Source organism: Pituophis catenifer, unplaced genomic scaffold, assembly GCF_029215685.1.
Source record: "Pituophis catenifer annectens isolate HBS135680 unplaced genomic scaffold, rPitCat1.0.hap2 SCAF_6, whole genome shotgun sequence".
Classification (NCBI taxonomy): Eukaryota; Metazoa; Chordata; class Lepidosauria; order Squamata; family Colubridae; genus Pituophis; species Pituophis catenifer.
In genome coordinates this window covers 36204079-36226987 of record NW_027256886.1, presented here as the reverse complement: position 1 = coordinate 36226987, position 22909 = coordinate 36204079, and the positions used below count along the sequence as shown (strand labels likewise).

At 38.4% G+C, this 22909-nt stretch overlaps 1 protein-coding gene across 1 annotated transcript in view; it reads left to right on the top strand.

Annotated features, from left to right (window-relative positions):
* RAB6B (RAB6B, member RAS oncogene family) overlaps positions 1–22909 on the top strand; it is a 39889-nt gene continuing 16980 nt past the window's right edge. Inside the window, exons 1-2 of the mRNA XM_070945117.1 lie at positions 1–224; positions 18537–18595. Coding sequence (XP_070801218.1) covers positions 155–224; positions 18537–18595 — 129 coding nt within the window. The 5' untranslated portion in view covers positions 1–154. The remainder of the gene's footprint in view (positions 225–18536; positions 18596–22909) is intronic.

The window sequence follows — 22909 nt, the reverse complement described above, 5'->3', positions numbered from 1 at the left end:
AAGAACGCCGAGGTCGGAGCCTCCCTCCGCTGGTGGCGAGGGCAGGGGAGCGCTAGGGTCGTCCTGAGCAAAGGAGCCAGTCTGCAGACGCTGCTTCTCCCCGCCCTGCCCTCGCTTTCCTCCCGGCGCAGCCCTCTGCCGAGCCAGGCGCATCATGACTACGGGAGGCGATTTCGGGAACCCGCTTAGAAAATTCAAATTGGTCTTCCTAGGCGAGCAAAGCGGTAAGTGGCCGGGTGCGCTTTCTCGCCTTCTCCCCTGCTCCCCATCCGGCTCGCCTCCTGCAAAATAGCCGCGGCCAAGGGAGCGTTTGCGCGCGGTGCCCCCGGCTCGCTGCGGCAGGTGCCTGGAAAGCCTCGGCCGCTGCGTGCGCGGCGACAGGGACGGGCTGAATGCGCCCGGCTGCTGCCCAAGCCCTGCGCTTGTGGGCTCGCTGTACCCGACCGGTCTCCTTTCAGGCGGGAGAAGACGAGCCAGGTTCTGGCCCGACTCTATTGCGGCAACTCTTCTGTCGCTGGGGCGCCGCTTCGCCCCTTTCTCTGGGTTGTCGGGTGGGCTGCGACGTCGCTTCTGCCTGGGAAAGAGCATCCGGGGAGTTGGAGGCCGGGCTGCTCGCCAAGGCAGCGCGCCAAGGAGAAACGGGGATAGATCGAAGTCTGAGGGTGGGTTCCCACCGGTCCGCCTCGCTTCGCCTTTGAAAACAGGCAGCCTCCCCGTCTGCTTTGTGGGAACTATCCGGGGGCGATGGCTAATAGGCAAACCTGCCATTAACGGAGAAGCCCTGTGATCTCCTGCAAAAGAGATGGGGGCAGCGATGGGGGCAGGTAGACACTTTTTATTTATTTATTTTTTTAAAAAATGTATTTTCGCCTTTCGGGTGGCTTTCGGGTTTTCTTACTAGCTCCCAGGTGGCATCGTAACCAGGTGATTTCTCGCTCTCCCCACCATCCTCCCCGCTCTGCTAGCCGGCTGCTGCTCCTTTGGGAAAGGTTTGCGCAAATAAAGCAGGAAGCGAGATACGGGAAAGAGGACACACCCTACCGCTGGTCAAGTCTCTCCCCCCCCCTTCCCCGTCTGCGACCAGATAGAGAACTTCCTGGGTTGTCTCCGCCGCGAGGGAGGAGAGCTCCGGGCGTTCCGTCTCAGGCCTACCCAGAGCTTAACAAACACTCTCCCCCCCCCACCCACCCATCATTCCTTCGTTGGCTTTGAAAGGAGGGAGAGAGTCCAGAAACCTTTCCTCCCGTTGCATCTGTCTGCGGAGTCTACTTCGCAGCGGAAGGGAAAAGGACAGCTGTTGCAGCCTGCAGGGCTTAACTTGAGCCAGGTTTGAGGGCTTTCCTCAATGTACCATAAAACGGCAGATCCTGGCAAGCATTCTCTCTAAACTGATTTTTGTTGCATGTATTACGTAAAAAGGAGTGAGAGTATAGCCCATCTAGGCTGGACCACAAAGACACCTGCATCCTGTTTTCCAGTAGGATGCTCCAGAGAAGATTTGTCAAGAGCCTATAAAAGAAATGGGAAGCTGCTTATAATGCAGCGCTGGGCAGTTAATTTTCCCAAAGGCCCACATGAGAACCTGGGACTGTTGTGTAGGCCTGAACTAATAGGGCTGTGAAGTTGCCTAGGCATACAGGCACACTCATATGTAAATTGGAAAAAAAAAAAAAAAGGAGTCACCTTCAAAATGGAGGCTATCTATGCAAGCTGGACTCAGACAGCCAAAGGGCTGGATATGGCCATAAAATGGCCTTAGACTGTTATAATGACTGGATTTCTACAACAGGCTTAGTCTTAGCCTGTATTGTTTGCATAACAGTATAATGGATAACATACATACCTGCATTAAATCTTAGTTTGAACAAATTAAAGTACAATCTAACTGTCTTGGCTGGCTTTGCAAATTACACTGACAAATTCTAAACATATTTTAGGCAAACGTTGAACAAATAAACCTGTGATTTGATGTGCTTGGCTAAATTCATTGAGGTCAGTAAGTCATAGCCTAATGTGGGTGAACTTAACCAGTTGTGATTTATAAATCAAACTATGACTTAGTGCAGTTCTAATCTCTGATTCAGATCCTTGGTGCATCTGGACTAGTACTGTTGATCTGGCAGATATTTAATGGATGTTTATCCAGCCTCAATAATACTTAAGAATACTGAGATTGAACCTGGAGCCTTCTATCTGTGTAATTTACATTATGGCCCTACTGTTACTTTTGTCTCTGGCTCCAGTATGCCGCCTCCTTGTCCCACTGCTGAAAAACCACAAGCCAGCTTCTGCATTTATGGAATATGGAGCACATGACTTCAAAGACTCTTGAGAGCCATCATTTTTTCTCTTTCTTGAAATTAAGCATCCATTTGATAATATCTACATCATAACAATTAAAAAACACTAAAGGGAGGAAGCATGGATAATCACTTTGATGAGCAGTATAATAGGTCAATCTATGGGACCATCCTCTTGGGATATACCGTCTTCTTTAAAATTTAGCACAGAAACACCCATTTGCTGCATCAAGTCTGTTAAGCCACTCCTATATTTTGGACCAGAGGTCTTCTTTCTTCATAAGAAAGCTTTGATGAATGATGAATTTCATTTTCAGTAGCTGTTTCCAGTGCTTTCAAATCCATATCCAGAGTAATTTCTGTAGCCTGGAACTCCCTAAATGATGTCTGGACCACAGAAATTCTAAGGATTTCTCATTTCTACTCACGTTGCTGCAGTATTTAAAACTCCCATATGATTCCTTCAAAATGTATGATGTTTTAAGAAATTGGAGACAGATGTTACATTGACACTCCTTGTGCTCCAAATCAACTTGGGAACCTGAGCCTAGAGAGTGCAGGGTGCTAAGAAATGCAACAGTACTCTACAGCAAATCTTGGCAATTTTAAGACTTGTGGATTTTAACTCTCAGAGTTCTGGGAGTTGAAGTCCACAAGTCTTAAAGTTGCCAAGGTTGGAGACCCCTGCTCTACAGCATTACTTTCTCTTTCAAATGATTCTTCAACTAATCATCTTAACAAGTCTGTCATATCGTCTTTTGTGCCTGATGCTTATTGCTTTTAATAGCTGACTGGACAAAATTACTCAGGTGAACTTCCTCTGCTTTTCTGTGCGATGATCTCTTCCTTGCCAAATTTCTGGTGCTGTTGAAAGCACAATAATGGTCTTAGTGAAAGGCAGCAGCCATCTTAAGTTCCATTGACGGCAGTGTGTTGAAAATGGAAAGAATAGTATTTAAGTGGCTGCTTTCTGTTGTATAGCCAACTCATATACTTTCAGGCCAAACCATAATGTTTTAAAACACAGCTTGCAGTAAGAACATTAGACAGGAACACTAGAGTTTAGTGTCCACAGTACAATATCTACCATCTGATGGTAGCTATTGGTTGTGCTGGCTACAATATGATAATAGCCATGGTCCAGTCTTGGCTATTTGCCAAGTTTATTTCAACTTGCATGCAAGTATAGTAGACAATTCAGAGAGCTGAAATGCCAGAATTTAGAGGATCAACAGGAGCATCTTGAATCCATCTTTTTCACAGTTTGACAAAGCATTTTTGCATTCCTTTTTTTTTTTAAATTCCAAAATTAGAAAAAGAATTACCGTATTTTTCGGAGTATAAGACACACCAGAGTATAAGACGCACCTACCTTTTTTGGTGAGGAAAAGAAGAAAAAGAAATCTCCCTCTGCCTCTGAGCAATTTTGCCTTGTTACAGCAAACAGCCTGCTTTACTTTCATTTTCATTTTCAGCATAGCTTGATTAGCACAAGGGAAAAAAAAATCTGCTCCAGCAATTTACCTCGTTGCAGCAAGCAGCAGACCCCTGTGCAAAACAGCTGAAAGCAAATCAGCTGAGAGTTGGAGGCAGATCCAATCAATTTGTGCTAATTAGGCTGTGCTGAAGCTGAAAGGAACTATTTTTTTCTTGCTGTTTGCTTGCAAGGAGGTAACTGCTGCGAGGCCAAAGGATGGGGGCCAGTGGGTAGACGGGGCTATATTCAGTGTATAAGACCTAAATTTTTACCCCCTTTTAGGAGGGGGGAAAGGTGCATTTTATACTCTGAAAAATATGGTAGTCTCACTAGTGAACACAATAATAGTGATATAAAAGAGTTTAATCACATAAGAGGGCTATCTTCTTGTACTTATATTGGCTATGTAAACATTAGGAGGGTTTTTGTTGTTGTTGTTGTTTTGTTGATGTGTGGGTCAGCAAGTACCTTTCTTCAGGGCCAGCCCCATCAGGAGGCATTTTGTGGCAACTGCTGAAGCCATCACACTATACAGAAGGCAATACGTATTGTCATAAAACGTGTCATGAAAGATAATTATTACCACCATAACAATTAGCATTTACTGCCTGGTAGGCAGTAGAACCCTGGTAGGGTTCTTCTCCTTGGATATTATGCATCTTGATCTGCAGAACACTGAGGTCGCCTTCGTCACTCTGCCTTCAGCAGCAAAATTCTTTGAGCTGTCCCTACTCAGAGACAAAAGGAATGTTAATGAGCCTACACATTGCAGCTATTCAGTTGTGATTAAGTGAATGAAAAATTAAAATATAGTTAAATAGCAGAAAAATGGGTGGGACTAGTAAAGAAATAGTGGCCTGGTTATTTGTGGCCATTGGGGATAATGCAAGTTTTGGTGAACTGAAAATGTTCTCTCTTTTTTTGTCAGTACCATTCATTTCTAACAGAGGATTACCAATGGACCAAAAAGATAGTTTTTTAATTTCATAATCCAGTTTCTTCCCTTTAAAAAACTGGCATGCCTCCATTTTTATACTATTCTTTCTTATCCACTTTGTCTGAATAGATAGTTTATGTTCTCTCTTAAAAAACATAATGTCTTCTTTAAGTTACATTCAGATGCTGATGGTTACATGGGAATAGCTGGGTAGTTTTTTTGGAAGAAATACTGAAATCGGTTGCCAATGTCACTTCTTGATGTATTCTATCAACTTCATTTTCTTCTCTACTAATATGGAATTTGCTGGGAGTTTTATCCAAGTATCTAGATGTTCAAAATTCATCAGGAACTTTTCACTTAGGTAGCCGTCCTATTCATCTAAAACGTTGTTTGCACTAGATTAGGTGTCAAATGAAAATAGACATTGTTAAAGAAGATTTAAGAAACATGGGGCTACTTTAAACTCCGTGTTTCAGTAGGCCTGGGTTTGAACTGAACCAACTGATTTGTGACAAAGCAGAACAAGTTTTGCCATCCACTTGTTTTTGTTTTTTTTTTACAGTTCTATATGGCAATTATATCCATACAAGATTCTTTTCAGTTTGTCATTCATTTTATAATAATGTGAGCAGTGCAGATTCTGAATGGCAACAATGAATTTTCATGCATTTTGAGATTTTCCTCTTAGTGGTATCTTGCTCAATGGGTTGTTGCAAATAAACTATTTTTTAGATCATTTGGAAGCTCAGTAAATCAATTTGTTTAAACTTTTTTTCTTGTCAGGATGAATTTAAGGAGGAGAACTCATTATTTTCAGTTTTTAGGAAAACCTTGCTGGTGCAGAGCATTAATTAGCTCTTAACTATAATATTAATCATAACTTAATTGAATGTTAATTAAAGCAATAGATATTAATGTGTGAACTTTAAGATGTGTGGACTTCAACACCCACAATTCCCCAGCCAGCATGCTGGCTAGGGATTTCTGAGAGTTGTAGTCCACACATGAAAGCTTACTGAAAGTTCAGCAAATATCACTGTTGATTGAGGTCCACAGGAAATGGTGAAATTTGCTGATCTGGAAAAAAAAAAAGCATTGTCAGACCTGCTTGTCCTTGGATGAGGATACACCAGGAAATCTCACAGTCATAGATAAACTGGAAAATTCAAGGAACATCTGGGGAGGGGATAGCAAACCACTTCCTATTGTTGACCCAAAAAAAAAAACCCTCTATACAGTTTATATTTCCCAGAACTATCCAAAGGATTATCTTTCTAATACAGACAACCATGGAAGTGTTTTGCAAGAGAAACAGGGTGCCTTTCTTTTTTTCCAGATTACCAGGTAAGACTTCTCACCTCTTCCCTATCCTGCTCTCCATTGAAGAAGCCCTTGTTAACATTATTAGCAGCACACCCTGGGAAAATCTTATGACGTTTTGAGAGAGTTATTAATTGAGAAAGTCACACTTTCCTGGACTGAATGTAGTTCAGTATTTTAGCCCCATTCGATAGTTTCAGGAGGATAACTAAACAGGTCTTCTCTACGTATTTATACTGTTTAAAGTCCCATGGTGCTCAATAGATCTTTCTCCTTAATAAGTGTAAATGTCTTGCAGTGGGTTATAATGCCTTATTCTCTTGCATACGAATGAGTCCTGTTTGAGTCTGGGTGAGATTTATCTCCGAGCATTTTCATGCCTGAATCACACATTAATTGGGTGTTTTTGCCCATATGTCAGAGAAGTGGCCTGAAGCTCATCACCAATCGGCAGGGCTCCCCCTGACCTCTCAACGCTTTCTTGCTCACTTTACTGCTGGTTGCCTGGCAACTGAATAGCAGCATTCTGTATCTGTGTACCTGCTGTCAGGATCACACTTTTCCAAAGGCCAGTGGTTTACACAAAGCGAATGGAAGAATTTCTCTCCCACTGTGATGGAGTGGAAGTGCAGCTGAAGAGGCTGCAAAGCTGGCTGGTATGATGAGGAGAGGCGCACAGTTTGCTATGAGTGGCACATATACTTGAATGTTATTTGTTCCACCCCACTGCATGGAGAGCAGCTACTTGTGGAGCTGCCAGAGTAAGCAGCCAGAAGTGATGCCTGCTCTTCGCCCCAGATTCTGTGCTACCATGGAAATGGGATTGCTTGGTGCTGCACCCTTGCCAATGCGTGTCTGAGTAACCTTCCCATCCCAGGAGCCCTGTTCATCGTGACAGATGCTTTTTCTGCCCAAGCATGACTAATTGAGAGAGCAGACATGGGAAGAGTGGTTTCCACTCCATAAGACATCAGGATAGGCTTTAATTATGCATCAGGATGTTTGGCAGTACCATTGCTTATCTCTCGTGAGTTCTGTGTTTCCCTTCATAGCTCTTATCATCTACTGCTCTCTCCGTAGTCAGTTTATGGTTTAACTCTTTGATTCATGCATTCACATAATGCACAAATTCTTTTCTTCTTCCTGACAGAATCTTCTATTTTCCTGTTCCTTATAATCTTTGGTACTCAATGCTTAGGACAAAACTGTAGATGTTCCATTGAGGAAATGGTTTTGTTATTTCCTAAAGCAACAGTATTAATAATAAAATAAATAATATAATGATAATAAAATCCAATCTGGATATCTTGCTGACTGTGCAATGAACCAACATAGCCAGAACAGAAGAGAAAAAAACTGGAGAAAATCTTAATCAAAATATAAAGACCTGAAAATAGAAGTAGAATGACAGTAGAAAAATAAAGCAAAGATAATATCAATAGTAATAAGCACTTTGGGGGCAATCCTAAAATTTCAGGAGCACCACCTGAATGCCATCAGCACTGACAAATTCACCATCAGTCAAATGCAAAAGGCAACTTAACTTGGAAAAGCTTACATCCCATGTAGTACCTCTAACACCTTCAAATCCACTCTAAACATGTGGCTAATTGTGTGACCAACCAAAACAATTATTGTGGTGGATCACACACTAAACCAGATTTAGTTTAAACCAGATTTGGCATTTTTGTCCTCTGATCGAGTCCTTCCCAAAGACTTGGGATAGGGTGGATGATGTTGCTAGGCAGATGTTAGTGCAATAACAAATAGTAATGGTGACAGTGTTCTTGAAAGATTGTTCTCTTGATATTAATCTCTCTCAACATGGCCAGGCCTGCACATAGATAAATGTTCCAGTTCTGGAGCGGGGAAACATTTAGCCTTCTTAATCTTCCCTGCAACTGGGGAAATGATGTGCATTTTAGTCCAATAAAACTGCAGGACAGAAGGTCAGAGAAGGTAGTTCCATTGCACAAAATAAATAAAATGCAAATCAATTACAAAAAGGTGTACTTTTTCATTAACATGAATACCCAACTGAGACCTAATAAGAGCTGTAAAATGTATTTAATGTATCCAATTGTAGCCCATTAATTAAATATAGCAGAAATAGTTGTTGTTTTTTATTGGAAAGAATCACATTTAAAGTTTCTAAATAGAAGAGAGATCTTCGGGACAGATGTTTAAAACATTTTCTCCCAACTTCACATTGCTCACAGTTTCTGGAGGGTGCTATATTGGAGAAAGCACATCTGGATTCTCCTTTTTCCATGAACCTCTGAAAGATTATTCTGAGAAATCAAGCTGTAAGTGTAGTTGCATTAAAAATCTGTTAATGGTGCATATTTTCAAGTTGAGGGGCCACAGAATTAATTGGTGGTAGGAATTCTAGGTATGACATGGAGAAAACCATTTGTTACCAAAAGACGCTAAGCATATCATCCTAATGATCTTACTCTGCATTTTTATCATTTTTATGAACTTCTATAACATTTTCTTCGTTATTTCCTGTTACATGTGATGCTTTGAGTGATACACAAATTAATATAATAATTTAATATTCAATTCTTTGGGCACCAAGGGATTTGCAGAACACTTTACAGGATCAATCAGTAAATGAAACAATATAGCTATAAAACTATTTCAGCTGGTATAATAAAAAACATTCCAATTTAAATAAATAAATTTAACATTTAAGAGCATCTTTAAATCATGAAACTAATCCTTGATGAATGGCATCCTATTCTGAACAAGTTACATGTTTTGCAAGTCTCAAATCATACTTATCTTGTCAAACTTCTGATTGTGAGCTCTCATTTAGACTATTATTGGCCCCAAAAGCTTTGTAGCATATGCAGTGAGAAGGTGATAGTTACAGTAAGTGTCATCTGCTTATGCTTTAATGTTTTAATCTAAGTTCTCAGGTGAACTCAGCACAACAATAGAGGTAAACATTGAAATTAAAGTGCTTTCTGGAACACTGATGATAATAAAAGATCCCAAGGATTTCTAATGGAAGAGATATGCTGCTTTGTAGTTATGAATATAAATTGGAAGTATCTATCTTAGTAGCATATAAATATCCTTAAATGGTGCTATTAAGATACTTAATACCTTCTGCTTTTCCATCCAAATAATAATTTTGAATTTAGAACATTTATAGAACTGATGAGGTTGTAAAGGGTACACCAAGTATCTATGTCTAAGATCTTTGTTCCTGGCCATTCCATTTTCTCCCTCCCCGCATTGAGCTGAAACGCCAGAAATATTCAAAGACAATCTTGTAGTGGCCCAAGGCTTTTTCTCACTGTACAGGTACTGTAGCAGGAACTCAGAATGTGCTAATCAGCTGCAACTGACCAAGAAGGAGGAATCAAAATCAGCCTCCAGTGGTACCCATCACCTATCCCCGCCCTTGCTTCTTCATCTCATGTTTGTGATTGTAATATAAACCTGCAGAAATCTAGGTGACTAGTTCCACATCATCATAAAAGCCTATGTAAGGACCCTGGGGCATTGAAGCAGCTTAATGGCTTGTGGGAAAAGACAAGGGGAAAAAAAAAACCACTCCAAGGCAGAGATTGGCATTAGTTCCTGCCAACAAGAAATTGGAAACTTGGAATAATCATTGTCATAAATTTCATATGGAATTTTAGCTTTTGGTTCTGAAAAAAGAAATTGGACAGTCCCCAACCATTTCATCTAAAATTGCTGTAAGATTAGAAAATGCCTTGTTTGATCTGCAGATGTTGCAGAAATGGCATGTGTGCTTGTATCTTTTATTTAGAGGCACCTAACCATTAGCCCCATCTCCATTGCTGCAGAGAATTTTTACTATTTAAAAATGTGATGAAGAAGAGTAGTGCTCTGTTCAAAACCAGCAGCCTATCACAAGCAGACAGTTGTCTCTAGACAGACTATAAAACAGTTATTTGTTCAAAGTCACAATACCTTTTTTCTCCTCTAGTCAGTGTAGCTCAGTCAGGACTCAGGACAGATTTTTCCTGCGTTCTGCGGATAATGTCAAAGAGGCCTGTGACCTCCAAGATGAATTGCTGGGACTGTTTTGTGCTAGACACCTTTGATCTAGTATTGATTTGGCTAGGCTGCCTGGCTAATGGATAAAAATTGTCCTTTTTCTTTCCCTGTCTTCAATATCTTCCCAAGAAGAGCAGTGAAGTGGCAATTCTCTCTATTCCTGCCTGCACAACACACTGAATAATAAAGTAGCTAACCCATTTTAGTCCTGTGTGTTGACTGAACTTAAAATCGTGTTGATAGTAATAATTTAGTGTATCCTATGAAGCCCCCAAAATGGCTTATTTCAATTAATCATGGGTACACCTGCCTGTGAATAAAACATCTGGGTTGGTTGCAGTATACTAAATTCTCATCTGGAGTTCCAGATAAAGCTAGATTTTAATAATATAAAATCAGATCTCCAAATCTCTCTAAGCTGATGTCTGATAAGAAACTGTTGCATATTTGTATTAGGTTTCCTGTGGAACTGAGTTTTTCCCTCTTGTTTCATTATGCATCTATTTCACTTTTCATAGAACCCATCCTTAATAACCCAGTCAATTGAACTACAGTCCCTGAATGGGAAGCGTTACGTGGTTTCATGTGAGAGGAATTTTAGATGAATTGTTGGACTCTGGGATCTTCCATCGACTCTTTTTCCCTGCCGTTTTATTATTTTAGATTTGTAGGCAAAGCAAAATGGTAAGCTAGTAAAGATTGGTTGTGTTTCTGTGAAAATGGCAACAGATCAAAACTCAGAAGAGCAAATGTTTATAACCTTTTCTAGTTGCCAGCATGTAATGGTCAAAAATAAAAAAGGCTCTGAGGAGAGAAAAATCTCTTGTGAGTTTGTGCAAGATTCTGGTGTTCTTGCATGAGTTCTGGCTGGTGCATGTGCCTGGAATACAAATAGCCTGCCTGTTTAGGGTTTGCTGAGTAACTCTTAAAATTGGAGAAATAAAACCGAGAAATGCTGTCTTTTTAGGACCTCTCTAGGATATCCCTGTTTTAGAAGTATGGAAATAGATCGAATGAATTTCAAGATTAATTGAACTGGATTACAGTGTTCACACAACAGCCTTTATCTTGACTCAGTTAAGTTGTCATGTGAATAGAGCCAGTATCAACCAAATGAGATATTACCTAGCAGTTGGATGTTTTAATCTCTTATACAAAAACATTTTCCTCATGCGCTAGGAATTATATATGGTAAAATGCATAAACTAAACTAAATTTATCTATGTATTTATTGTTCACTTTTAGATTAACCTGTGTTCCAGCTATTCTACTGTGAAGCAAAATAAAATTCTAGGTAACTACTATTCCAATAAATTCACATGCAAATGCCATCTAAAATCCATCCTTAGGAGCAAAGCTTTATGCAGTGCAAGTAGTCCCCAACTTACAACAATTTGCATAGTGACCATTTGAAGTTACAATGGTACTGAAAAAATTATTTATGGCAGGTCCTCGAACATACAACAGTTGCAGCATCTCCATGGTCAAAAAAAAGAGCCTTGATGGTACAGTAGTCTAAGCACCCTGTTATTAACACAGCTGCCTGCAATTACTGCTGGTTCGAATCTCTCCAAGGCTCAAGGTTGACTCAGCCTTCCATCCTTTCTAAGGTAGGTGAAATGAGGACCCAGTTTGTGGGGGCAATAAGCTGACTTTGTATAAATATACAAAAGTATGAAGGCTATTGCTTAATGCATTGTAAGCCTCCCTGAGTCTCCGGAGAAAGGTGGCATATAAATCAAATTAAAAAAAATAAATAAATAAAAAAAAAATTGGGCAGTTGGCAACCAGCATACTGGATATTTATGAGATCATATGATTGCCATTTGCAGTCTTCCCAGATGGCCTCCAACAAGCAAAGTCAATGGGGGAAACCACATTCACTTAACAACCATGTGATTCACTTAACAACTGCAGTGATCCACTTAACAATTGTGGCAAAAGAAAAGCTCATATAATCAGATGGAACTCTCTTTTCAGCCACCTTGCTTAGCAACAAAATTTCTGGTCCCAATTGTGGTTTTAAGTCAAGGACTATCTGTAGTTTCCCTTCTCAGTACCGCTGAGAGTACAATAAGCCTCTTCAGCAAATCCACATAGCAAAGAGCAAGAAAAACCTGCCGTGCAGATTTCTGATATCAGGAAACTCACTGCTACTATTTTTTTTCTTTATGCCTCAGCCTTGGCATATTTTGCATAATTTCCCCTTCATACAAACTGATAAATCTTTTGATTTTTAAGCCAGTTACTATGTCCTTGGCGGGAGGCTTCATGGTCTATCCTTTCTTCTCTGCTTTGATTTACTTACAGCAGGGGTCTCCAATCTTGGCAACTTTAAGACTTGTGAACTTCAACTCCACAAGTCTTAAAGTTGAAGTCCACAAGTCTTAAAGTTGCCAAGATAGGAGACCCCTGACTTACAGTTACCTTCTGTTCCTAAAGTGAAATAGCACGTTATTTGGTCTTTGATTGCTAGCTTTCGTCCTGAAAACTACTTTTCTTCATTCTCAATTCATTTTATTACTAATTTGCCCCAAATCTTTTGGGCAGATTTCAGTTATCAAAAATGTTTTTGGAAATATTTAATATTTTTAAATATCATTAAAGAAAAACAAAACCATTTTAAAAGAATTAGCTTTTAATCATAGGTAAATAATTGCATATGTAAGAATTAGAAATAAAAAATTATATACTGTAAGCATTCTAGTATATAGAATATGTCTTGTACCATCTGCAACAAATGAATAAAACTATTCAGCTCTATCAGTTTTCTGCAAATAGGAATTCTTAAATACTATATCTTATCTTTAAAAGTATTTAACAAAAACTAACTGTGGCAAATAATCAAATTATTTCTGTCTGATTATTGTTCCAGCAGTTTTCAATCACTTTGTGGATTATCCCAGAAAATATTAGGATACTTTCTTGCAAGACATATACAATGAAATCAGACACCTATTAAATCCGACTAACATTTTTTGATCATCTGTTTGTTTCTACACATTAATGGAGGTGATTGTTGATATTTTATTAGGATATTTAGATTTTCATATTTTGATATATTTAACTTTTTTGTTGTGTTGTTTGTGATTGCTTACATTTTATCAAGAATGAGAAGAGACTTGTGTCTCTTCTTTTTGTACGCTTTTGCAACTTCCAAATTCTAGTCCTTCGTGATGAAACAAATAAGCTGCTAATGTAGAAACCATGTACAGAGTCCATTGTAGGGAAGCTGTGAGTTCTTGTTTCATTATACAAAAGCCTCAAACCAGCTTGTATTTCTCATTCATACATTTTGGTAGTCTCCGAATTAACAACTGAATGCTGTTGTACAAAAGAATTCTTGGAAAGAGAAGATCCAGACTTGGATCTTTTGCTATTTTCATGTTATACAAAGTGAGAGCAATGCAATTAAATTGGTTGATGGAGGTATGTGTGCTGGGATTAACCTTTTTCCAACTAATGGCCCTACTCATAAATCCCATAGTGGAGAATGTAGATTTATGAGTTTGTTTCATCGATAGAATTAAAGTTGGCTAGTAAAAACATGTGTGAATTCTTGCAACATTGCTGACATCTATCATCCAGAAGCAGGTTTTCAATTATTTATATTCTGATTTTTTTTCTTTGTTCTTGTTATAAGTCACCTTGAATGTTGGAATGTTGGAACGAAAAGATAAGCTATAAATTCAATATGAGAAGTATAATTTCAGAATGATTGCTAAAATTCATTCAATATCTTCCTCCTATCTATCCTATTACCTCAAAGATGACTAGCCGGATGTCCTATTTTTACAAGATCAATTTGAACATTGTCTGGTTTTTTTAAAAAAAAAGTTATTTAAATGGAAGCAGAAGCTATGTGTGCACAGTTTACCTAGGTGTAGTTTTTCTGAATTGCTTTTTTTTTTTAAATCAAATTTACATCCATAAATTAACAAACGTAGATTTTATGTAAATATTCTCCATGTCATGCTCCGTGTGTGTGGGCATGTTTTCTTAATTCTTTTTCTCCTTCTTGACAATGCATAAATGTCCTAAGATAGAATTCTCAGTTGATGCTCGTCGTAGTATTATAAAATGTCACGGTACAGTGGAACTCCTCTACAAGGAATCACTCCTCCTGTTGTCCCTGTTAATGTTAAAATGAAATTGTCTCTGGCATTGATAGCAATGGCTGCTGGAGGCAATATTGTTTATTCTCTGCTTTCCCATTAAAGGAAAATCACTCTGCTATGTCCTTATCTTGCCATACTTTTTTTTTTTTTAAAAGAAGTGCTAAATAGTTGTACCATTCCTATAAACAATAATTCCCTTCTTTTCCACAAGTGAATCATATTTTTAATGATAGCTGGAATGCTGGAATGCTAAATTAGCTGGCATTAAGCCTTATCCACCGAATGAAGTGTTGAAGCAAAATATGGTATTTCCTTTTTTTTCTGGCAGGAGATTTTGATGGAATGGAAATGTGTGAAAAAATTCCAACCAATAAAGATCCTTGCTGTTGCACTCCTGCTGGTGTGCCCTCAGCACAGGATGCTCATTAAACCTAAAGAGAGCTCCTATCTTTACAGCAGGCACAACAGAGGGAATTAGCATACTTAATTAAGGCTCTTGATGAATGGCTCTGTAAAGTTTCTTAATTAACCAATGTCTCCTAGGGGGGAGATGGTGTTAAACCAAGGTTGAGTTAAAATGTTTTCCTTTTTATGCATTTAATTAGCATAATCAGAAGTGCTGTTTTTTCATTGTTGTGTGTAGAAAGGTAGATTTTTCTGAGATACGCTTTACATTTGGGAGCATGTCAGGAGAAGGATAGATCAGACCCCATCATGTCTTCTCCTGAGTTAGCATAGGAAGCTGCAGACTATAAAAAGGTAATTAATTGCCTAGTGAGAAACAAGTTAATCACCTATCTTAAAACTAAGGCAAACGCTGGAAACATTGAAACTGCAAAGAAAGCAACCTTATCAAATGTAATGAGAATAATTGTAAATAATGCAGCAGTTTTTGACAGAGTACCGTGTTTCCCGAAAATACAGCCTATCCCGAAAATAAGTCCTAGGTTGATTTTACACATGCGCCCAATATAAGCCCTACCCCAAAATAAACCCTAATTAAGACCCTGCCCACTCCAGGGTGCATGGATAAAAATTAAGCTAGAGTGGGGATGAGGGGGTGGAGCTGCCCTACTATTTACCTTCAGACAGTTACAGTCAGGCCTCGCACACCTCGATACCTGCCTTGCCGGCCCATTTCTTCTGCAGCCAGCAAGGCTTTCCTGAAGACCTCTGCAGCTGATAACACAGCTCCGAATCAATCTGCAGCTCTGTTATTGGCTGCAGAGGCCTTAAGGAATGTCTTCCTGGCCATAGAAGAAGTTCCTGAAGGCCTCTGACAGTGAAAAGGAGACTGGGGGTGATGCATGCAAGTAAGCTGAGTCAGTGGTTGACATCCCCCCCCCCCCGAAAATAAGACCTGGTGCCTTTTTTCGTGGCAAAAAAATATAAGACAGGGTTTTATTTTCGGGGAAACACAGTAGTAACATCTGCCTTGATAATAAAATAACTTGTATTTGTGGGAAGGAAATGGTACTTAATTTTTTTTTCAGTCTAACCAGCATAGTAGCCCCTGTATTTGTTAGCTGGAAAAAAAAATGTAAATATAGCACTGATTATATTACTGAGTTGGATAATGAAACATCTGCAAGTAATTAACCCAGCTCAGAGAGCATTAAGGACTCCACAAAAAATATAAGTAATATCCTACTAAATCATGAATAAAGAATTGAAGATAAGGGCCAATTTCTTAACACTTTTTATTGTCTCAGTTTTCTGATGGGACTAAGGATTTGTTTATTTATAAAATGTATATACGTCAGTTTGGATGGCTCTGAATGGTAAACAGTACAACATACCCTACAATCTTATGCAAAAACTATTAGACTAAAGCACAGCCCTCCCCCCTCCCACAGCAGAAGGAGAGGAAGCCCAAAGATGCATCCATGGGTTCCCCCCTTACATAGCAAGCAGAGCAGCCTAAATAGGACATCACCTCCCTGCCCTAGAAGGAGAGATGAGGAAGAGGACCAGCGGCACCGAGAGGAGGCTTACAGAGTCCCACAGTGGGAGGAGAGGGCAGCGAGGGAGGACCCACCCCATTTCAGAGGGAAGTGTGATGGCGATCCAGACCAGCTAGCGCAATTCCTCGACACAGCTGAGATCTACATCGAGCGCTATGGACACCTCTACCCATTTCCCAGAGCCCTAATGAGTGCAATTTCAGAAGGGTTGGAGGGAGAAGCAAGGAGGTGCTTGTTTCAATACAACTGTGTATTTTATCAATACTGTATATGCTAAAGAGGGAGCTGTTATATATTTTATGTTAAATAATAGAAACTTTCCCATATAACTCTGTTTCTTCCAAAATGAAAAACTTGGCTAAGAAAAAAACTGAATTGCTTATACTAGTTTGCTTAGATAGTGTGTCTGGTTGGGTAGCTCTGTAGAGTCTGTATGCTTCTTATTCCTTGTATCAGTGACCATGCTGAAAATATTAAATTATTTGCTTAAAGGTATACAGGCTATAAATTTAAATCCATGCTGTTTGAATCCAATTATACCTGATTTTCAGTTTTGTCTGATTCTAGGGCCTTCAGTCAGGAATCTAGATAAAGAAATCAGTATTGCCCAATAAGCTGAATATCTAATTTTGCATTCCTGTAGGGTAAGCAATGGTTCGATAATATGCCTGCAATGTATTGGTCACCAAGAACCAGGGTGGATTTGATTTAAATCGAGTTGATTTAAATCACAATTTAAATCATGATTTAAATCACTAGTAAAAAGGCTTGATTTAAATCAACTCAATTTAAATCATAATTTTTAAAGAGCAACTGTCATCTGCTACTCCTTTGACCCACTGTTGACTCACCGATAGTCCCAGTGTTGCAGAATATACAGCCTCATGCTACATAACTAAGCTCCATTTCATGCTGAATAAACTAAATTATTTATGTATCTTAAATAGAAAACTATCTTCCGATAGATTTTTACCCCAAAAGTTTTTTATTAAAATAAATCCGATAAAAATCAAAAAAATCCAATTTAAATCAAAAAAATCCGATTTAAATAAAAAAAATCTGATTTTTTTTGATTTTTTTTTAAAAATCATTGATTTTTATCCACCCTGCCAAGAATTAGATTTTCTTTAGGAAATACCAGCACATCTAGAGAAGACGAAAGTGGAGTGTATAGTATAAGCCTGAGATACGGCATAATGTTATATCATGGTAGCTTTCAGTCCTTCAAATCAATCATATATCTGGCATTTAGATGTTTTTGGTTTAAATCTTATGTTCCATCTTTTCTCAAAATTATACACATCAGCTCTAATCTTGTGATATCTCCCTTACTTAATTTGTAAGATTATTAAACTGCCTTTGATTCAACATTTCTTCTACTTGGCTAGATTTTTAATTCTCTAGAAAATGACTTCGAATGCAACAAAACTCTAATAATTATTTTAACAAAATAATTTATAATAATAAAATAAACTACGGATAGATATTCTTATAGTTTGTCTTTTTGGAAAATGCTATAATAATTAGAATCTGTCCATAAAATAAGATATTATGAAAAATATACCTATGATATCAGTATCTAGAAAATTAAAATGTCACTTTGAGTTTCTTGGGGAGATAATAGATGAAAAAACTAAATCGTTTTTGTGTCAATCAAGTTACATGATAAAACAAAATTTGATCTTATTTTATCATCTTATATTCCTTGTCAAACTACCCTATATTTTGATTCTAATCTTATTTTTTCCCAATATATGATGGAGTAACTCAAAATAGTTTTTCTAAAGTTTCAACTTCTTGAACTTTGGGGTAGCTTAGAAGTTTAAAATTCCTGCATATTTTAATATGCTTTACATATGGTAAAATGATCGAGTATATACTTAGGTATTTGAAATCTGGGGATTTAAAGAGAATGGATTTGAGGAGTGGGGTTAAAAAGATACTTTTAAAAATGTTTTCTGTTTACCGTGCTGAACCTGCCAATTTATGGAATAAGGTGGATACTTCAAAAGGAAAGGTGGATAGCCTTCATCTACTGCTTTGGCATCCATTTCACTGTGACTAAAATACACAGTTCTTAGGAATGTCTGTATGCAGGCTGCTCCATCGTCCTTTTACAGATACAGGTTTGAGGAGCCTTGTTGAATGTTTTTCAACAATGTTTAATGTTATTTTTTTCTCTTTGACCCTGAGATCATTTGTGAATAATTTTTAAAAACAGAAAATAAATGTAGGCACCCCCATTTTCACATCTGATTTGAATAAGAATTATGCTTCTAAAATACCTGCTTATGGCTTGCATGGGATATACAGGATTGTGACTGATCTCTCAACATTCATGGCTACTATTCAATCTCTAATTGTTGTTTTCCTTTACAGTTGGGAAGACATCCCTGATCACAAGATTCATGTATGACAGTTTTGACAACACATATCAGGTTAGCTGCTTTATATTCAATCACATGATATATGCTAATGAAGAGGAATATTTCTGGGTTAATAGGCTGTGGGTGTGAAAGCTTGCATTGTGGGTGTGAAAGCTTATAAGAAGGTTTATTTTTCCAATTTTATTTAATAGCAATTAAATTGTTTGTTGCACAGTCAGCCAGATGTTGGGACTGGATTTGGCAATTTTGTCCACCTAGCAAGTCCTTCCCAAGGATCTGGGATAGACGTAGGTGGATGTTTGATCGTGTTAAAGGTATTGTCACAGGATACAAGACGTTCCAAGTAATATTAACTACCTTTTGCAATTGACTAATGGTGATTTTGTCAATGTCAGTGGTATTCAAGTGATGCTCCAGTTGTTTTTGAATTGTACCCAAGGCATCTATTACTTTTGGCACTACCTTTGCTTTCTTTTGCTACAGTAGTTCTATTTCTATTTGCAGATCTTTGTATTTTGTTATCTTCTCCAGTTTTTTCTCTTCTATTCTGATGTCTCCAGGTATTGCCATGTCCATTATCCAGACTTTTTTTGTCTTTTTAAAAATTATTATTAGCCACCTGAAGCTTGAAATTTCCTAATCATCTTCAAATAAAAAGCTCACCGCAGTAGGCCAACCTTTCAATTAACAAGTACCGGTATATGAGTTACCAAAGCCAATCTGCCTTTTTCAGGGATAGATGTCCCTACTTTATAAGTCAGAACCTCTAAAAGACCATTTTTGCCACTAATAATATGTGGCCATCCAGTATCAATGATGGACCCTGGACAACCCCTAGAGTACAATTATATAACTTAATGGAGAATTACAACTTAATCAAAATCGTGTATTTCGCAAAATGTCCAAACCCTGCTCCCAGTTATAGCTTCATCTAACTTGGATTCAGCTTCAGTTTTATTTTCCTATATTCACTCTTTTATGCCTGAATAAATTAGAGAGTCTGCTACAGTCAGTCCATAGGAAAAGTACATGGAGAAAATAATTATAGCTGAACATTATCAGCATATAGATACACTTATGATGCTGGGCCTTATTGGGTTCCAGCAATTTTCTTGCTATAGAGCAGGGGTGTCAAACTCAAGGCCCGGGGCCAGATCCAGCCCACGGGGTGCTTAGATCTGGCCCGTGGGGTCTCCCTGGATACAGCGAAGGACTGGCGTGTGGTGCCTCTGCTAGCGAAAATGGAATTCATGAGGGCCGCAAGCAGCCCTCCTGAAATCTGTTTTTGCTGGCAGAGAGTTGCAGGAGGTCATCACAGCTGAAAACTGAGCTTGGGAGCCTGTTTTTGCTGGCAGACCACTCGGGCCACCACAGGAGCCCCCGACACGACTGATGTCAAGCTGGCCATGCCTACCCTGGCCATGCTCACCTGGCCCCCCGAAGTTAAACAGAACACTGATACAGCCCTCGGTGTAATTGAGTTTGACACCCCTGCTACAGAGGCTCATAAGGAAGGTTTTTTTAACATATTAAATTCAGTTGTGTTTGAAAGCCACACACGAGCCACGTTGGTTCTCATTGGATAACTATAGTATCCTCTGATACCCAACCCCCAAACTGTTCGAGGGATCCAAGCAAATTGGAGCAGATTTAAAGGTCAGGGAAATTATGGAAGTTAAAAGATAACTAATGAATTGTTTAATGTTGCTCAGAGTAGCAGATATATCTTGCCCAGAATGCCAACTATTGGTGTTAGTCACGTTAGGTACACTCCTGTCTTTTAATTACTTCCTTTTCCCTAGAGAATGTTAGAGGTTGTAGCAAATAATGGTTTCTTAGCAGTTAATATGCTATAAACCAGTGGTACTTCCTGGTAGAGATAAGGCTTCTGTTGAATGGTAAGTAGCTTGTCTGAATTAAAAGCATTGAAAATCAAAAATAAGCAAAAATTCCTCTAATCCGGATCAAGAGTAAGAAATCAGAAGGGGTGAGAAAAGGAGTCCTAATTGTGCCTTATATGTTAACCAGCTGCTGTGCTGATCATTTTTCCTTTAAGCTACAGAGCTAGTAGCTTCTATCTAGGAAGACTCTTTCTATGACCATATGTTCACAGTTTACAATTTGAAACAGGTTTCAACCAGCCTAAAAGACTGTTGGCTTTCAGCTATCATTTCCTCTGCCATCCTAGGTTTAAAGAGCCACCTGACTCAATCATGATGGCAATTTAATGTAGTAAACAAACTCCCCTTTCACCTTTTGACAGGCAATTTAAAATGCATCGCAGGAGCAGCAGCATTGCTTGAGTGAACTTAGTAGATTGATTTTCTTGTTAAACCCCGCTTCAATTTCCAGAATAGCTTTATGGGACTTTACAGAGTGGCATCTTTTCTCACAATATTTTTCACATTCCTTTCTGGCTACTTGAATTTGATGCCAATAAAGCACATGCAAGGGCTAGAGATGAGGGCAAAATTAATTTAGTTTGCATTCAAATGCAAGGCTGTCTAATTTTTATTTTTCAGTCAGTTCAGTTTTTTAAAATTCACAGACTTCCAAATGTCTCAATGTACTTCTTCCAACAAATGCGAAGTTTATATTAGTGAAAAAAAAAGTACAAATTGCTTATACTCATGAAAGGAATTTGTAAAAATGTATCATATTACTGAACTTGTTTAATAGAAGTATAGATCAGGCTGGATTGTAAACTAAAGTTGCATAGATTTTAAGCATACATTTTTATAATCAGATTTGATAAATGATCTTGGAATATTTTATAACATGCAAAACTGAGGTAACATGTTCAAGGGTTGTAACTTCAGAGTGACTATTCCTTATTACAACATTTAAAAACTGCATATAAGGGACATGTAATTTTCATATATCCATCAAGTACAATACATCCTGATGTGATGTACGCCTGGGCTTACTGTACTCTATGCTTCATTGTATTAGGTCTTCTCATGGATGTGTAGAGATACAACTAATCTTCTGACTGGGTTCTTTTGTTACGTGCCTTTGTCCTTATTCCTTCTCCTTTCGTGACTTTTCATCGCAGAGGAGGAAGTCATGTGTTCTAGGGAAAAAATGTGTTATTCTGATCATAAAACTTGTTTACCTTAAGAGATTAGTATAACAGCACAACTCAGTTAGCATTGTCTTCCTGATTTAGACTATAAGGTAGGACAACTTTTTGATTTGTGATATATGATTTTAGCCTTGCCATTTTCATGATCTGTAGACAAAATGGCATCAGTTCCGAGATGCAGAAAGGAAAGCAGGTTCATCTGTATTCAGAAAAAAATCACATCTAATTGCATTCAATTTCTACATCTTGCAAATGAAACAGATGCATGAAGCAGCTAAACTGAAACTGGGAGAGGAAAGATATCAGGGACATCACATATGAAAATCAAGGGTTGAGGGAAATATTATTTCCCTTTACACAATGCTTTACAGATGTTGCTACCTCTCAGACCTTGTTGTCCATCAACATTGCTGTTTCTCATATCAGCCCAAGAAGCCTCTAAAGTGACTACAGGTTCGTAACTCATTTCTGCTGTATTGGTTCTCTTGCTGTTGACTAGAAAGTGACCAATTTTTGCATAATATATGTCCTTGAGGATTTAATTTAAATAATGTTTCCAAAATATATTTTCTTTTGTTCTGCAAAAGAAATGCGAACTCTTGATTTTCCTTGTTTTTCACTTGAAAATATTTATGTCTGGAGATTAAATCTGCATTCTTCATTTTACATGTACTATGGCTTGGGTTAAACATATTTTAAATCAGCTGTTTCTTGTGAAATCTTGGGAGAAGGCTTGCCCTGAAAGATGGGTGATATAAATGAATTAACGTGGAAGGAAAGACAAGGGAGTCATCTACAATTTAAATGAGTCTCCTGGCCAATAACAGCCATTGCAACCCAACAGCACATTGTGTATTAGAACCCAATTGAAAAAAGCTGCTTTAAGCTTTGTGCATGAAAAGCCCACTCCTGCTGTCTAAGGAAAAAAAAAATGCCTAAGTGATGCTTTCAAACAGCTCTGGCTTCAGACTGGTTTTGACACTGATGTCATGTGGCAGGGATTTCACATAAGAATTGCGATACTGCTTCATTTAATACAGCATGCATGTTTCACAAACAAAAGCAAGACAATATTGCTGGAATGCAGAAAGATTGTTCTCTCTTGCTTTTACTATGAGCATCTGGTATACAATATATGATGAATCCATGCATTCATCAAGCATTGCAATAAGATTTGCTATGAGTGTTTTGGTTCATAGTTCATGCTCTTAATTTCTGGGTATCGTACAGTGGTGGGATTCAAAAAATTTTACTACTGGATCTGTGGGAGTGGCTCGGTG